Below are 17,923 nucleotides of genomic sequence, written 5' to 3' on the forward strand. Positions count from 1 at the left end.
AGTAACAAAACAAAAAGAACATAAGAGAAAATGAAAAGAGCCTTTTTCCTCCCCTAAAGTGGCTTGGTCACGGTCTTGGGTAGATAAAAGACAAACCAAAGATTAAGAAATGCATAGACAAGGATCCAGCGCCACCCGACAAAAGTGATGAAGGCTTGAACAATAATACCTTACACGGGATGTGTTTAACAATAACTAACCCAAAGGTATCAAATCCACTATGAAAAGCAACACCATCTTACCACATGCAGTGAACTAAGGCTTCATGGACTCGAAAGTTCTTAAACCGGATACCTTAGCATGCAATATCCTAGAATCAACCAACGACACTATCAAACCGTGCATACATGTACCATTTAAGAAGGAAGTCATTCAAGAAAACATGTCCAAAGTGAAATGTCTAACCAAAGAGAGAAGTAAAAACACATTTTGCAAAATTTGCCTTGAATTAGGTTGCCAAAAGAAAAATAAAAGCAAACCAAGAGTGAAAGGTTTAGAGGAAGTAAGCATAAACAATTACGTCCCAATCGTCATACAATGATCGTTCAGCCACAATGTCAACGATCCCAAATACACTAGGTGTTAAAAGCAAACAACCTTGAACCTTTCAACTTCTTCTAAACTAAAACTATCCTAAAGCATCCAAAGAAAAAGAAAGAAAAGGGAGGATCTCACCAAAGGAGAGTAGAGCAAGAAAAGTGGAAAAAAGACTTATCCAAGTAGGAGAATGATTCCCGCTCCAATCCTTCAAGTGAGCATCCTACAAAACAAACTCAAGAAAACCAAGAAAAAGAACAACCTATATACAAAAGAGTTAGAAAAAGAAAAATAAAAAGAGAGATTGCAAAATCGAACAAGTCTCATGCAAAAACAAGTCACCAAACCTATATCATCTCAAATTACCACCAAAAGAAACAATAACTCATCATCAACAAAAATAGAGTAAAAACACAACAAGCAAGTGCTTATACGAAGTCTCACCATCAGCTATGATGGCACCCCCCCAAATAGACTATGGGAGGAGGGCTAGTGGCCACTAGGGACAGACTCATCATCATCCTCCTCATATGAAAAGCCAGATGGGGGACCGTGAGGGTCCCATCCACCGTAACCGGGGGGCCATCCATAATGGCCTCGAAAAAGATCCTCTTGCCAAGAGGCCGACAGATCAAACTGAGGAGGCATAGGTAATGGTGCGGGGTGACTAGGATCGACGTGGGGATAGTTGGGATCCCCTTTATAGTCACTCCCACCGGGCACACGATAATCATAATGCCTGGAATCATCGGGAAATGAGCGTACCTCCCTATTAGGTCCGAGAGGACCCAACCAATAGGGGTATGTGGGCTTGTTGTCACCCCTAAGACGGTACGAGACCGTGTTATGGCGGACAATATGGATAATTGACCATGGAGGTAACCTCGCGTCGGTTGACGCTCGCATCATATAAGGCTTGTTGTTGTAGAAACATGCCTTGTTGGGTCTCAAAGAGGCCTTGCATCCTAAGGTGCATGTTTCTAAGTTGTTGCTTAATATCAAACATACCTTAAGATTGTTGTTGTTGTTGTTGACGTGGTTACCTTTGTTTTTGTTGTTGTTGTTGTTGTTGTTTGGTGTGCCTCAGTCGTATGCAACCAAAAATATCACAACTAAGCTAACTGCAAATAAACGTAGTTAGGGAAGTCGAGTTCGAATCCACAGGGAAAAAGGGACTAATAACTGGAAACCTAAGTGGAAATACTCTAGGACGGTAGTAACCTAAGTAACGAGGGGGGTTTTCACGAGCAATGATGATAAATGAACTAAGTAAGAACAACGAACGTAATGAATAGGTAATCAATGAGAAGAACGGTCTTGGTTATGCGAAATCCACTAATGAACATACAAATTGATCATAGAAGTCTCCTCAATCAAGCTCTATTGAACACCTTGTTGTAGAATTCCTAGATTCTAAATTCTCATAAATAGTTAGAAATAGCAAAGCGCTCCTTCCTAACCCTTTCCAATGCACAATTCAAGACAAGCGCTCTAAATTATCCACAAGAAGAAAATAAACGGAGAAATCAACAAGGATTGAATAAATTAACACAAGCGGTCTAATTTCTTCAATAATATTATTCCCTCTTCAAGTTATCAACCAAAAGCATGCATCAATAACCTAAAGTTGCTACTTTGGAAAGATTAATTAGATGCAAGCGAATCCAATAATTCTAACCTAGCAATTGATTAAAGCAAATCATGAAATTAATTCAAGGAACAATATATATTCCATAGATATTAAGAGAAGAAAGATCTCACAATTCGTAGCTAAAAGCTTCAATCTTTAACCAAGAATCCGGAAGATCAAGCTTCCATGGATTCTAATTCCAAAACAAAGAATTCTGAAAATTCCAAGAAAACCCTAGAAAGCTTTTTTTTCTCAAAACTTCATTCTCCTCCTTTTTTTTAAAACTTAATTAAAACTAAGCTATTTATATGTTTATATATTTTAATAACATAACACAATAATAATAATAAAATAATATCCAAAACACGAGCCAAAACAAAGCCAAATTGCTGAAAATTAACCAAAACAGCCCGAATTTCTGCCAGAGCCGCTGCCAGCTGCTCTAGACCCGCTGGCAGCTGCTCTGGCAGCCCCTCACTCTGGTATACCCGCTGCCAGCGGCTCTGGCCAGCTGCCAGCGGCCCTGGCAGCGGTTCCTGCTGTTTTCGCCTTCTTTCCTTGCTTCTTCTTCTTGCTTTGCTTCACCTTTTCCTCAAGCTTTCTTCCTTGCTCTTCCATGCTCCATCACAACTCTCAAATCACGAGCCAAGGTCCATCCTTCTTACATAACTCTTCATTGGTTCCCGAGCTCACTCACTCACTTATACTCATAAATCCCGCCTTTTGCACATAAGTGAGATCACAGCCCAAAACTCACAAAAGCTAACAAAAGTACATATAAAGCATCAAAACACACCCTAAAATGCTTCTCTCAACCCATGATAAGAAGGCTTATCAAATTCCCCCATGCTTGAACCTTTACTCGCCCTCGAGTAAACTTAGAGAATAAAACACATCCTCCTCACTAAGGTTCAAAACAGAAGATGGTGGAATCAAACTAGCTCTATGCACTCAAACTCAACAAAACATCCTAGTACTTATCAACCAATCACAATCACACTCCCCCATACTTCACACTTTGAATCTCCCTTTTTTCTTATTTATCAATTCATCCCCAAAATCAACTTGGAACGATAAACGCATAGCCATGAGTATGAATATTCTCAACCGCCTGAAGAAATGAAATTTTTGATAAAATTGGGCAAACAAAAACTCAACTTAACCAAAAATCTCATAAAAACACTTCCACATTCAAGAGTGAAAACAAACAACTCATGCTCTCAAATTCCTAAGATGATCAACAAATTCCCCCAAAATCTCAACTATCTCCCAAAATCACCAAGATGAAACCTACCCCGACACCTCCTTATATCTCCTCCCCTTATGACACCGACTCCGGCAAATAGATGCGAAATTTCCTTGAAAAATCAAATTCATGAACATTTCTCTCTTTTTTCTCTCATTTTGCCTAGGAGCCCTTTCGGGTTTTCATCCTAGCCTCTCATCTTTTTCCAAATCTCACTTTCTCACCCACTCATTAGCCACTTTTTTGCTTAGGTCGCCCTTTCGGGTTTTCAACCTAACCGGGCCCCCATTTTTGCCTAAGCCGCCTTTTCAGGTTTTCGACTTAGCGGGTTTCTTTTTCTTTTTTTCTTTCTTTCTTTTTTTTTTTTTTTACTTTTTTCTGTTTTTTTTTTTTTTCAAGCTTGCTTCATTGAACCACAATTAAGATAGTTATACAAAACATGAAATCAAGATAACTATACAAAATTCAAAGAATATATGCAAGAATTTCTTCCCCCCCCCTACTTGAATGAAGCATTGTCCTCGATGCAAGAACAACTACAATGAAACCAAAAGTAAGGGAAAAGGAAGAAAATCGTTACCATCTCAATGAGAGGGACCTCCAGAGCCAGAAGAGCCGGCATCGCCCCGAGAAGCACGCCTCTCGGAACGACGCAAAGCACGGGATGCCAAATGATCCATGAACGCCTCAGTTGGAGGCTCATACTGCGGATACTGAGTGGTGTAAAACCGACTCATGCTTCTTTGATATGCAAGCAGCTCGTGCATCCCATCGCACACCTCCTCTAGTCTATCATCCACATCAGCCCTCCATCGAGGCCAATCATCGTGCTGCACTCCAGTAGCATCCTCACCCCCTTCCTCATCAACAAACTCTCCGCCCATATGAACATCGGGATTCTCCTCTCCCATGTTCTCAACTATGATTTCAGCATCTCCCAAATAAGGAGCAACATCCGGGTCGGGCGGAAGGAAAAAGTCTGCAGCAGTAGGGCCAAAAGGTAATGCTCGTCCCTCGGGACGAGGAAGTCTCAAATAGTTCAAACCCTGCGGTCCGTATCGCCAGAAATAACTACCGGCGACGGGGGAACGCGATAATAAACCGATCTTGACCAGAGTCATGATGTTATATGTCAAGTATGTCGAGTCTACTGGCACAAGATCCTCAGGGGGTGGAACATTCAAATAACAGGCTAGCAAAGAGACCATGCCACCCATACTAATATGGCCACTGGAGTTGGACTTCACCTTTACACAACTATCAACAAAAATCTCCACCCAATTGGGCGTACCGACACCCTCAGGGGTCATCGCCCACAAATACGACAATGTGACTTTGGGGACCTTAGTGGCCTCCCCTTGGCATAGAATAGTGGAAGATATAAACCTATGCACCAGTCTAAGGCATGGGTGGGTGATTTTGAAGCTATGATCACCGTGAGGATCAACCTCACAACCAGTTATAGCCCTCCAAAATACTCGGGACGAGTATGAGCTATGATCACCCCAACGGTTCACCAATGGGGGTGCATCCCAACCAAATGCCATACGCAAATCATCATAAGACATCACATAATTCCTATTGTTCAAATTAAAGGATATTTGTTCACGTCCTTTAGTAAGCGTTGAAAGGAATTCATATGTATACCTGACATAGGTGGGAGCGCATTTGGTCATGAAATTCTCGAGACCCACGTTCCTTAGCAAGAGCCGCACTCCTTCCTCCATCTCTAGCTCTTGTAGAGCTTCTAAGTCAAAGAACTTGGTGCATTGCACCGTTCGTCGGGGTTGTTGAAGCTTAGTCCATACGCCCTTCTCCTTGGAATGCAACCTAACACCCATGAAACCATCCCCTTGAGGCAATGGAGGTGCCTCCCCTTGACTTGAAGAAGCCCCTTGCTTCTTGCCCCTTGAAGGTCTTGATGGAGATGATTCTTTAGACCTCTTGTTGTCTCTACCCATGGCTATAAAAAGGAATATGTTCACTTGCACCTTCACCTTCACCTTCAATGAAAATAAATTAAGCTTGCAATTCCACACAACCAACTCAATTTCACAATTGAAATCAAGAAAAATGGTAAACCTTAGGTGAAATTGTGATGGGAATTGAGAATTTGATGAAAGATGAAGATTTGGGAAAGGGAAATTGGTAGGAATTTGGTATAATTGGAGTAGGGGAATGAATGAGTAGAGAGAAGGAGAAGAAAAGGAGTAAGGGTTTATGTGAATTGGGGGATAATGAAGTTGGAGTTGGAAAAGGGGAAATAAGGGGAAAAAAAAAAATCGGGGAGAGCTGTAGGAACCGCTGGTAGCGGCTTGAGGCCCGCTGCCAGCGGCTCAAGCAGATTTTGGTGAATTTTTTTTTTTTTTTTTTTTTTTTTTTTTTTTTTTTTTTTTTTTTTTTTGAAATTAACAAAACGTAGAGGGGGGGCCCGCTGGCAGCGGCTCAGGAGCAGCTACCAGCGGCTGGGACAGAAACAAAGGGGTTTGGGCTGCAAGAAGACCCGCTGGTAGCGGCTGCAGAGCAGCTGCCAGCGGCTTCTGCAGGGAAGGCCCCCCTTGTCTCTGTTTTGCTCTGTTTTTGCTGCGTTTCGCGCATAAAAATTGCTCCCAAGGCCTCCACCTACACAAAAACAATAAAAACACTCTTCACATCACACGAAAAAAAATAAAAACTAAACTACGAAAAGTAATGGGGAAGAGTTTTCGATCGGGTTGCCTCCCGATTAGCGCCTTTGTTTTACGTCGTTGGCTCGACGCGGCTCATCCCACTTCGCTACTCCATTGATGGCTCGTAGAGATCGATGCACTCCACGTTCTCGGTTTTGAAACCCTCGAAGTAGGGTTTGAGCCTTTGGCCATTGACTTTGAAAATCTTATCGGTCTCGAGGCTTTGAATTTCAACTGCTCCATGCGGATATACATTCACCACTTGAAAAGGGCCCTCCCAACGGGACCGAAGTTTTCCCGGAAATAATCTAAGTCGGGATTGATATAGGAGTACTTTGTCACCGACTTTAAACTCCTTCCGCGTGATCATTCGATCATGCCATAGCTTGGTCTTTGCTTTATAAATATCTGCATTCTCATAGGACTCAAGCCGGATCTCCTCTAGTTCTTGGAGTTGCAATTTCCGATGTTCACCTGCTTCATCCATTTGCATGTTGAATGACTTAACCGCCCAATATGCTTTATGCTCAAGCTCAACCGGAAGATGGCACGGTTTTCCGAAGACAAGGCGGTAAGGGGACATCCCGATAGGTGTTTTGTATGCGGTGCGGTACGCCCATAGAGCATCCTCCAACCTCAAACTCCAATCCTTCCTATCCGGATTCACCGTTTTCTGCAGAATTGACTTCACCTCTCTATTGGACACCTCGGCTTGCCCATTGGTTTGTGGGTGATAAGCCGTGGAGATTTTGTGGTGAACAGAGTACTTCCTCAACAAAGCACTCACTGTACGGTTGCAAAAGTGTGTTCCACGGTCACTTATCAACGCCCTTGGGATTCCAAACCTAGAAAATATGTAAGCTTTGATAAAACCTGAAACCACTTTAGAGTCATCAGTCCTAGTGGGTATTGCTTCCACCCACTTCGACACATAATCACAAGCAAGAAGTATATAAGTAAAACCGTAAGAAATAGGGAATGGTCCCATGAAATCTATACCCCAAACATCGAATATTTCACAATATAGAAGAGAGGATTGGGGCATTTCACTTTTCTGGGAAATGTTACCTACTCTCTGGCAATTATCACAGGATTTACAAAATCCATAGGAATCTCGAAACAAACTTGGCCAGTAAAAACCACAGTCGAGAACCTTCCTTGCTGTGCGTTTGGCTCCAAAGTGTCCTCCACAAGCATGAGAATGACAGAAGGTGAGAATGGGGATCACCTCATTTTCGGGAATGCATCTGCGAATGATTTGATCGGAGCAGAACTTCCACAAGTATGGATCATCCCATGCATAGTACTTCGCATCAGTTCGAAGCTTGTCCTTTTGAGACTTTGTGAAACCTGGAGGAAACTGTTGAGAAACCAGAAAATTCACAATGTTAGCAAACCAAGGGCGCAAATCCTTAAGAGCAAATAGAGATTCATCCGGAAATTCTCCTAGGATTTGATATTGGAAAGATGGTTGATCAACAATATGGGTCAAACGACTCAAATGATCAGCAACTAGATTTTCCGCGCCTATCTTGTCCTTGATTTCTAACTCAAACTCACATAAGAGCAGAATCCATCTTATTAGTCTTGGTTTGGCCTCTTTCTTCGTCATCAAGTGGCGAAGAGCTGCATGATCAGTGAAAACAATTACTTTAGTACCAAGCAAATAAGATCGAAACTTTTCTAGAGCAAATACTACAGCTAACAACTCTTTTTCTGTGGTAGTGTAGTTTCGTTGGGCTGAATTGAGGGTCATTGAGGCATAATAGATCACATGAGATGCCCTCCCTACTTTCTGGCCTAAAACAGCTCCAACTGCATAATCACTCGCATCACACATTATCTCAAATGGTCGAGACCAATCTGGGGCTTGAATGATAGGGGCAGAAATGAGCTTAGCCTTCAATTCGTCGAAAGCCTTCTTGCAATCATCATCAAAGTGGAATTTCACATCTTTCTGCAGCAATTTGCACATAGCATTTGCAAGCTTTGAGAATCCCTCAATGAACCTACGATAGAAACCTGCATGGCCAAGAAAAGAACGCACTTCACGCACATTAGTAGGATAAGGAAGAGACTGAATAGTGTCAATCTTAGCCTTATCAACCTCAATACCTCTAGAAGAAACTACATGACCTAACACAATGCCCTGTTGGACCATAAAATGACATTTCTCAGAATTCAAGACAAGGTTAGAGTCAATACATCTTTTGAGGACCATATATAAGTGATGCAAGCATTTATCAAAAGAATCACCATACACAGTGAAATCATCCATAAATACCTCCATGAAATGCTCAACAAACTCAGAAAAGATGCTCATCATGCATCTCTGAAAGGTTGCAGGTGCATTACATAGGCCAAAAGGCATACGGCGATAAGCAAATGTGCCAAAAGGACATGTAAAAGTTGTCTTTTCCTGATCTTCAGGTGCAATGGGCACTTGAAAGTACCCAGAATACCCATCAAGGAAACAGTAATAGGATTTCCCTGCAAGTCTTTCAATCATTTGGTCAATAAAAGGTAAAGGGAAATGGTCTTTCCTAGTTACTGCATTCAACCTACGATAATCAATGCAAACTCGCCAACCATTTTGAACTCTAGTAGGAACCATTTCACCCTGTTGATTTTCTACCACAGTCACACCACTTTTCTTAGGAACCACCTGCGTAGGACTGACCCATTTACTATCAGATATAGGAAATATCATTCCTATTTGCAATAATTTGATGATCTCCTTCTTTACCACGTCCATCATGGGAGGATTTAGGCGACGCTGAGGTTGCCTCACAGGTTTGGCATCATCTTCTAACAGAATACGATGCATGCAAGTGGATGGACTTATTCCCTTAATGTCTGCAATGGTCCATCCAATAGCTAACTTGTGCTCTTTCAGCACTGTCACCAACTTGTCCTCTTGCTCCTTGGTCAATTTGCTTGAAATTATAACAGGTAAAGTATCGTTCTGACCAAGGAACACATATTTCAAATGATCAGGAAGTGGTTTTAGCTCCACCTGGGGTGCCTGCAAAACAGAAGGTAAGAGTTTATCAGTAGGCACTGTCAATGGGGTAGGTGTCGAACCTGGTGGTCTAAGTGGAAGCTTGGAATGACCATTCAACTCTGCTACCATCATCTGCACACTATTAGGCAAAGGAATATCCAAACAATCAGCAGATAAATCATTAGAAATGGAAGTGAGGAGCGCATCCTCGCCCTCAACATTGAAGACATCCTGCACTATAGGATCAATGATATCAATGGAACACAAAGAATGAGTGTCAACAGGGTATTTCATGGAATCATAGATGTTATACACAATTTCTTGTCCATCAAACTCCATAGTCAAAGAACCAGTAAAAACATCAATTTTAGTCCTAGCAGTTTTCAAGAAAGGTCTTCCTAACAAGATGGGTACTGCTTGTCTATCATGTTCCATATCAAGCACATAAAAATCAGCAGGAAAAATTAGTTCATCAACTTTCACAAGCACATCTTCCACTACTCCCTTAGGATAAACATTTGATCTATCAGCTAATTGAATCACTACCCCGGTGTCATGTAAGGGTCCAAGTTCCAAAGTTTTGAACAGTGAATATGGAATAACATTAATTGATGCACCCAAATCCAACATTGCTCTACGAAAAGTGGTGTCCCCTATTGTAACTGGCACAGTAAACATACCAGGGTCACTGCATTTTTCAGGAAGTTTCTTTTGGAAAACTGCAGAAACATGAGCACTGACTTTCACTTTTTCCTTCCCTCCTAACCTGTGCTTCCTCTTAATAGTACAAAGTTCTTTCAAAAATTTAGCGAATCGAGGAACACTCTTTATTAAATTCAAAAGGGGAATGTTTACCTCACACTTGCTGAATGTTTCATAGATATCTTTGTCCTTCTCATACCTCTTCGTTTCTTTCAAAGCTTCAGGAAAAGGTGGTGTGGGTTCATAAGATGGAAAAGTGGGAGGATTTGCTACAGCTTCATGTTCCACTTCCTTCTCCTCAGCTCCAATCAACTCTTCAGCCCTCTTAGTTGCAATTTCAGTCTCTTTCACCTCCTTGCCATTTCTCAATGTAATGGCGTTGGCTTGTTGCTTAGGATTCAACTCCGTTTGAGATGGAAGTTTTCCCGAATCCTTAGCTTCAAGTCTGCTCACTGCAGTTGAAATTTGACTCACTTGACTTTCCAAATTCTGAATACTGGATTTGGTCTCTTGCTGGAATTGCACCATGTTTTGCTGCATAGTAGAAACATTAGAAGTTAGTGATCTAATCATTTCATCAGTTGACATATCATTCGAATTTGAGCTTTGGCCTTGAGGTTTGGCCAATGGTGCCCTATATTGCTGATATTGCTGCTGGCCTTGAGCATTTTGCTGTTGTTGTTGGTTCCCCTGGGAATTCCCATATCTCAAATTTGGATGATCCCTCCATCCTGGATTGTATGTATTCGAATATGGATCATATCTTCTCTGAGGACCTTGCCCTTGGAAACCCATTGCATTGGCCTGCTCATTCTGTTCCTCTTGTAATTGAGGACATGCATCAGTGGGATGTCCTGTGGAGGTGCATAAACCACAAGCATTCAGTTGCTGTGGATTCCTTGAGTTCACCATGAACTCACGCATCATAGAAGTCAAATCAGCTACTTGACTCTCTAACTCAGTTGTATTTGAATTTGCTGCATTCACCCGGCGCGTGGGAGTTCTCTGACTGAACTGCCTAGAATTCTCTGCTAGCTCTGCAATCAGCCTAGTTGCATCTCCTGGAGTCTTATTCACTAGCCCTCCACCACTTGCTGCATTCACCATCCTCAAATCATCATCTGTTAGACCTCCATAGAAGTATAGGATGAGGTCTTGATCGGAATACCCATGGTACGGACAACTAGCACACAATCTCTTGAATCTCTCCCAATACTCATACAAGGACTCATCTTCCTTCTGATCCACATTGCTGATAGCTTTCTTAAGGCTTGCAGAAATAGTGGCTGGGTAATACTTCTCTAAGAAACACTTCTTCAAACCTGCCCAATTTGTTATGCTCCCTGGGGGAAGATAGTAAAACCAATCCTTCGCTGCATCTTTGAGAGAAAAAGGAAATGCTCTCAACTGAATTTGCTCATCAGTCATCCCAATCGGTTTCATGCTAGTACATACCACATGAAATTCTGCCAGATGTTTATTTGGATCTTCACCCTTCATGCCATGGAATGCCGGCAATAGATGAATTAGACCAGATTTGATCTCAACATTAGCACCTTCCTCCAACTGCTGATATGCGATGCACAACGGCTGTTGGTTCAAGTTAGGAGCTGTTAGCTCTCTCAGTGTTCGATTTTCTGCCATCACTTCCTCTTCTTGAATGTTGAAGATGTATGTTGATTCACTGGGGTTTGTTCTTGCCTCTCTTCGCAACCTGGAAATATTTCTTTCAATTTCTGGATCAAACTGCAAAACTTCTTTGTTAGCAGAACGGGTACTTATCATACCCTAGCGAACAAACAAAGAAAAAATAGCTAAGAACAATCCTAAAATAAATTCTACTAAGATAAACAATTAAACGGTAACGCCTAAGTTCCCCGGCAACGGCGCCAAAATTTGGTGTGCCTCAGTCGTATGCAACCAAAAATATCACAACTAAGCTAACTGCAAATAAACGTAGTTAGGGAAGTCGAGTTCGAATCCACAGGGAAAAAGGGACTAATAACTGGAAACCTAAGTGGAAATACTCTAGGACGGTAGTAACCTAAGTAACGAGGGGGTTTTCACGAGCAATGATGATAAATGAACTAAGTAAGAACAACGAACGTAATGAATAGGTAATCAATGAGAAGAACGGTCTTGGTTATGCGAAATCCACTAATGAACATACAAATTGATCATAGAAGTCTCCTCAATCAAGCTCTATTGAACACCTTGTTGTAGAATTCCTAGATTCTAAATTCTCATAAATAGTTAGAAATAGCAAAGCGCTCCTTCCTAACCCTTTCCAATGCACAATTCAAGACAAGCGCTCTAAATTATCCACAAGAAGAAAATAAACGGAGAAATCAACAAGGATTGAATAAATTAACACAAGCGGTCTAATTTCTTCAATAATATTATTCCCTCTTCAAGTTATCAACCAAAAGCATGCATCAATAACCTAAAGTTGCTACTTTGGAAAGATTAATTAGATGCAAGCGAATCCAATAATTCTAACCTAGCAATTGATTAAAGCAAATCATGAAATTAATTCAAGGAACAATATATATTCCATAGATATTAAGAGAAGAAAGATCTCACAATTCGTAGCTAAAATCTTCAATCTTTAACCAAGAATCCGGAAGATCAAGCTTCCATGGATTCTAATTCCAAAACAAAGAATTCTGAAAATTCCAAGAAAACCCTAGAAAGCTTTTTTTTCTCAAAACTTCATTCTCCTCCTTTTTTTTAAAACTTAATTAAAACTAAGCTATTTATATGTTTATATATTTTAATAACATAACACAATAATAATAATAAAATAATATCCAAAACACGAGCCAAAACAAAGCCAAATTGCTGAAAATTAACCAAAACAGCCCGAATTTCTGCCAGAGCCGCTGCCAGCTGCTCTAGACCCGCTGGCAGCTGCTCTGGCAGCCCCTCACTCTGGTATACCCGCTGCCAGCGGCTCTGGCCAGCTGCCAGCGGCCCTGGCAGCGGTTCCTGCTGTTTTCGCCTTCTTTCCTTGCTTCTTCTTCTTGCTTTGCTTCACCTTTTCCTCAAGCTTTCTTCCTTGCTCTTCCATGCTCCATCACAACTCTCAAATCACGAGCCAAGGTCCATCCTTCTTACATAACTCTTCATTGGTTCCCGAGCTCACTCACTCACTTATACTCATAAATCCCGCCTTTTGCACATAAGTGAGATCACAGCCCAAAACTCACAAAAGCTAACAAAAGTACATATAAAGCATCAAAACACACCCTAAAATGCTTCTCTCAACCCATGATAAGAAGGCTTATCATTGTTGTTGTTGTTGTTGTTGTTGTTGTTGTTGTTGTTGTTGTTGTTGTTCTTTTTCCTCCTCCTCCTCCTCATCATCATCACCTCCACCTCCTCCTTAACCCATCACAACATCCATTCGCCCATTATCCTGGGGCATTATTCAAATGTTCTGCACATTCCTACCAAGTGAAGTGAGGGTCGGCTATGGGAGGAAACAATGATGACGCTTACGCACAAGCCACCGAAAAACCTCGGTATTCGGGGTGGTAGAAATGAATTCCAAATTCTTAAGCTGCTTCAAGTTTAATAACATATCATCACCCCCACTCACCGGGGTACAAGATTTAAGGAGCTCCTCTTGCTCAAACTTTTACGGCCAATCTAGTGACCATAGCTCCACAACCCACCTCTCCGGTTTTCTTCCCTTTGGAGATCGAAACACAAGTTTGCATAAACAAGAAACCGAGATTCAACCTTCTCCCATACTCCTCACAAGTAGCCATCCACAAGTAAATAATTTCCTCCCTAGTAAGCTTGCCCAAATCTTGCTTAATAAAAATAGAATATCCAAGAAGCCTATGGAGGATTCTAAGAACCGGATGAATGATTTCATTAGAAAAGGAGGATTTAGAAGAGAACTCGGGGCTTTCCGAAAATGGCCCTCTACCAATAAAATTCATTGTATCCGTCAATGTTATGGTGGATAGGAAAAAGAATATTGGTATTCGGGTTAAAGTCAAGGGCTATGTTGAATTCTCAGAGAGAGTGTGTGTCTTTGGTTGAAAATTTGGAAAGAGATTTGGAAGTCATTATCACCAGCCGGGGTACTCTCAAAAGAAGAGAAGAAATCAATGATCATAGGTTTGGAAAGATGAGGTGACGAATGTACCCAACCTAAGGTTTTGGAAAAGAACCCAAAGATCATCATCAACACCTAACTTAACCATGTCATCTTTCAAGTAATGACGGGATGGTCTTACCTTCCTCTTCTTCATTTTGTTGTAGATGGGCGTGTGTTTGGTTCGGTTGTAGAATTTGAGTGGGGGAAGTGGTTGAGGCTGAGTTGTGTCTTAAGGTTGGGAAGATTGGCCGGAGGTTTGCTTAGTACTCTTTCTCTTTTTCCCAAACATGGTTGCTCAACTAAGAATAACCCTCAATCAATCAAAAACACCACTACAACACCAATACTACCACAAATAACTTCCAACTAGAGGTGTCAAATCAGGTACCCAGATGGAGTTTGGGTTGACCCACGACGGGTCAGAGTGTTTGGGTCGGGTAATGACGGGTCATTTTAACCTAACAAACCAAATCAAATTGGGTTGAGTTTATTTCAATTTGGGTCAAAGTTGGGTCCGAGTAAAGTCGGGTACAAATCAAATTTGGGTCAAGTCAAATTCAGGTCAAGTCATATCGAGTTTAGATGAACTCGAATCCTGATTTTATCTGATTTATTTAGGTCAAAACGGATTTATTAGAATTTGGATCAGGTCATTATGGATTCCATAAGATCTCAGTTCAAGTCAATTCAATTTATGTTACAATTCCAGTTGGTTTACTTTAATTATTAGCTCATTCTTGGCTAGAATTGTTTTAGTTTTGATTTTTGGGTCGTGTATTTCTTGGCTAGAATTGTTTTAGTTTTGATTTTTGGGTCGTGTATTTCTTGGCTAGAATTGTTTTAGTTTTGATTTTTGGGTCGTGTAATACAAATTTTGGTCAATCTCGATTTGAGACATTTTGGTTTCAGCTATATTACTATATAGGTCATATCATTTTTGTTATTAGAGATTTTAATTCATATTTACTCTATATTATTTTTTTGGTTTTATTTAAGTTTGCGTTGGCTTATCAAAATTGGTATAAGATTAACAACTCAAGTCATTAAAGAAAATGATTACTTATCGCCTTATTGTAAAACGTCTTTTTTTTTTTTTTTTTTTTTTTTTTTTTTTTTTTTTTTTTACCAATTTGCATTTATCGTCTTTGCGGCTATTTATCATCATTAACTTATTAGCAACTTGGTTAAGGAGGTCATGAAAAATTTTGGCATATGCATTGCCATCAAAATTTTCCATGTAAACTCTTTGTGACCCTCACATTGACAACATCCTCAAGACATGTGAGTAGTATGTCAGGCGAGTATTGGGAGGAACTTTTTCCAATCAACTGGAATTGAGTTCACCATCAGCTCGGTGACCTTATCACAATCAGAAGCCCAACTTGCATGATATTTAGGGTTCATATCCTTGCTGTAGAAGCTTGGAAGGGGAAAGTCCAAGACATATTCTAAGTCTTTGTACCTCATAATGTCTTAGAACTCGCTTTCCCACTCAAGAAAGTTGGTCAAATTTAAATTGACCTTTAACTTGTTCAGAAGTTTTGATATCATGATTTTGTTATTTGCAGACATGATTACTACAATTGAAAAGAAATGCAATAAATAACCATTCACGTAATCTTTAACAAGTTTGAAATGTAAGCGTACTAGCAATTTCAATAACTCATTAACATTTTATTCAAATTATTGTTATTTGTCCCATGTACTAGAATAAAATGATTCCAAGACCCTCAAAATCAATTAGTATTTAAGCATGCTTCTACTTGTCTTAAAGACTTATTATTTTAGGTGAGCAATCCCATTGCTAATAGTTCAAAACTACTTCTTGGTTGATAAGTAACATTCAATGTTTTAAGACTTATCCATTTTGCCACAACATCCAAGGACTCCTTACTGATATTGTTGAGTGTAACCAAAACTAACATGTATATCCCATATACCTTACTTCCCCAAGAAAAAAGATGATGCCTTACTTTGACAAAACCCTTCATCGATTTTCGAAGTTTTCATAAGTGTTATTTTGGAATGACAATTTTTAACTCAATATTCTTTTGGGACCTAAGGTCTCTATGTTGGATTGATTTAAGTGAACTAAACTAATCATACAGCATAAGTAAACCAATCTCACGCATTTATATAAAGAAATAAATAAATGCATATATAAGTAAAATAGTGATCCTAGTATGGCCCCTTTGACTTGATCTTGAAGCCTCCAATGTTCAAATCATTCTTTGTCTTCGACCCCGTCCTGAAAGACTAAGAAACTAGAAATAGGACTTATGTAATCTAAAATTCAAGAATTAATTAAACTAAGTTTAAAAAATACTTGACGGTACGCACACTGCATTTAAATAACAAAAATATATCACGGCTCGTAGACCGTATTTTCTGTCCTAGTCAGGGCATACAAGTCACTTATTGTAAACCTGCGTACCAAGCATATATAATATACCACTCACCCATTCACTTCGAATGGCCCACGCAAATTTACATATAATACATGTAATATAAAAGCAATGTAATAAATAAATTAACGCGCACTCGAATAATACTCCTAAATACTAATCGAGTTATTAGTATTTTGTGTAAAATAAAGCACTCCCTAAGCTCGTAAATAAACATGCTTAGACGCCCAAAATCATCAAATAATACTCCTAAATAATTAAATAAATCTAATTATATTTAATTAAATAAAATTAGTCAAATTTTTGTCAAAATAAAACGAAGTTTGAAAATCGAGCAAATTTCGAAGCTCTAACCTCTTGCTCATCCAAACCACAAGCACAAGCACACTCGAGCCCTACTCAATGTGCTGCCATGCTCATTACTGCCGCAAGGCTACTCGAGCAAGTGCTGGGCTACTGCACCGAGCAGCCCCTCGCGAGTGCTGGGCGTTGCTGGTGCAGCCCCATGTCTTCAATCCCTCGTACGCACACATGCCCCCACCCCTGCTGCCCTTGCTGCTTTCTAACACATACCCTCGCACACATTCGAACATGCACAACAGTGAGGCATGAATGCGAGCTGCGTGAGAAGCCCCTGCTGTGCGTGCACTAACTTGGCTCCGGACCTTGCCTTGCGCATGTACTTCGGGATTTTAATCCGATTTTTTTTTTTTTTCAAAAATCTATTTTGAGAATATAATTTTGAGCAACTTGAATTAATTAAAGTCTAACTTATAATTTATTCAATTAGGTGCAACATAAATTAATTTACAAGATCTAATCCTTAAATAATTTAGGGCTATTAAATTTATGATTATACTTGTTCATAAAATTAAGGAAAAACTAGAAATAATAATCCCAACTTTCACTGATTTTGTGCCAATAATCCCAACTTTGGATTATTCTGGAATAATCCGAACTTTGGGGGTTCCTCTTTTTTTTCAATCCTAAATACCGGTTACCGGTTGAATGGGTTAATTTTGTTTTTTTGTTAAAGTGACATGTATCGCTAATTTATTGGATAAAAAATTAAAAAAAACAAAATAAAACCAAAATAAAAAAAAACCCACCTAGCCAAAGCCCCGACCACCCAGCCAATCCGGTAACCCGCCCAGCCCAGCCACCTCCCTCGTCGGACCTCCGGCCCTCCCCAACCACTGAAGTTGTCGCTCCGGCCACTACTCTCTAAACCACCATCCCCCTCCCAGAAACCCCAACCCTGACCACCAATAAAACCCCTTCCATCTCCGGCCACCAACCAAACCCTAAGAACCACACCACCAGCTATTGCTATTCCCCCTTGCGCCACTAGTTCCCCCCTCCTTATCTCTCTTTCCCGTTTTCCTGCCGCGATTCCCCAACCTCTCTCTTTATCTCCTTTCCTGTTTTCCGGCGACCACTCCTTCCCTTGAAACTTCTTCCTCCACTCGAAAACCCCTTAAGACCACCTCCCCACTCTCGAAAACCACTAAAAATCCCTCCCCCACCATCGAAAACCCTAGCCGCTAAGGTTTCGTGGTGGTGGGAGGAGCAATTTGGGATTTTTGGCATTGGGGAGGGATTTCATTGGTGGTTTCGGG

At 40.5% G+C, this 17,923-nt stretch overlaps 1 protein-coding gene across 1 annotated transcript; it reads right to left on the minus strand.

Annotated features, from left to right (window-relative positions):
• Positions 1-3,997: 3,997 nt before the first annotated feature.
• On the minus strand, positions 3,998-11,432 carry LOC110737549. Its single transcript, XM_021917892.1, has 5 exons — positions 11,282-11,432; positions 8,288-10,240; positions 6,241-8,197; positions 5,873-6,035; positions 3,998-5,416 (listed from the first exon to the last, which is right to left on the minus strand). Exons 1-5 carry the CDS (start codon positions 11,430-11,432, stop codon positions 3,998-4,000), a joined length of 5,643 nt encoding a protein of 1,880 aa, XP_021773584.1.
• Positions 11,433-17,923: the final 6,491 nt, after the last annotated feature.

This window comes from Chenopodium quinoa, unplaced genomic scaffold, assembly GCF_001683475.1.
Source record: "Chenopodium quinoa cultivar QQ74 unplaced genomic scaffold, ASM168347v1, whole genome shotgun sequence".
Taxonomy (NCBI): domain Eukaryota; kingdom Viridiplantae; phylum Streptophyta; class Magnoliopsida; order Caryophyllales; family Amaranthaceae; genus Chenopodium; species Chenopodium quinoa.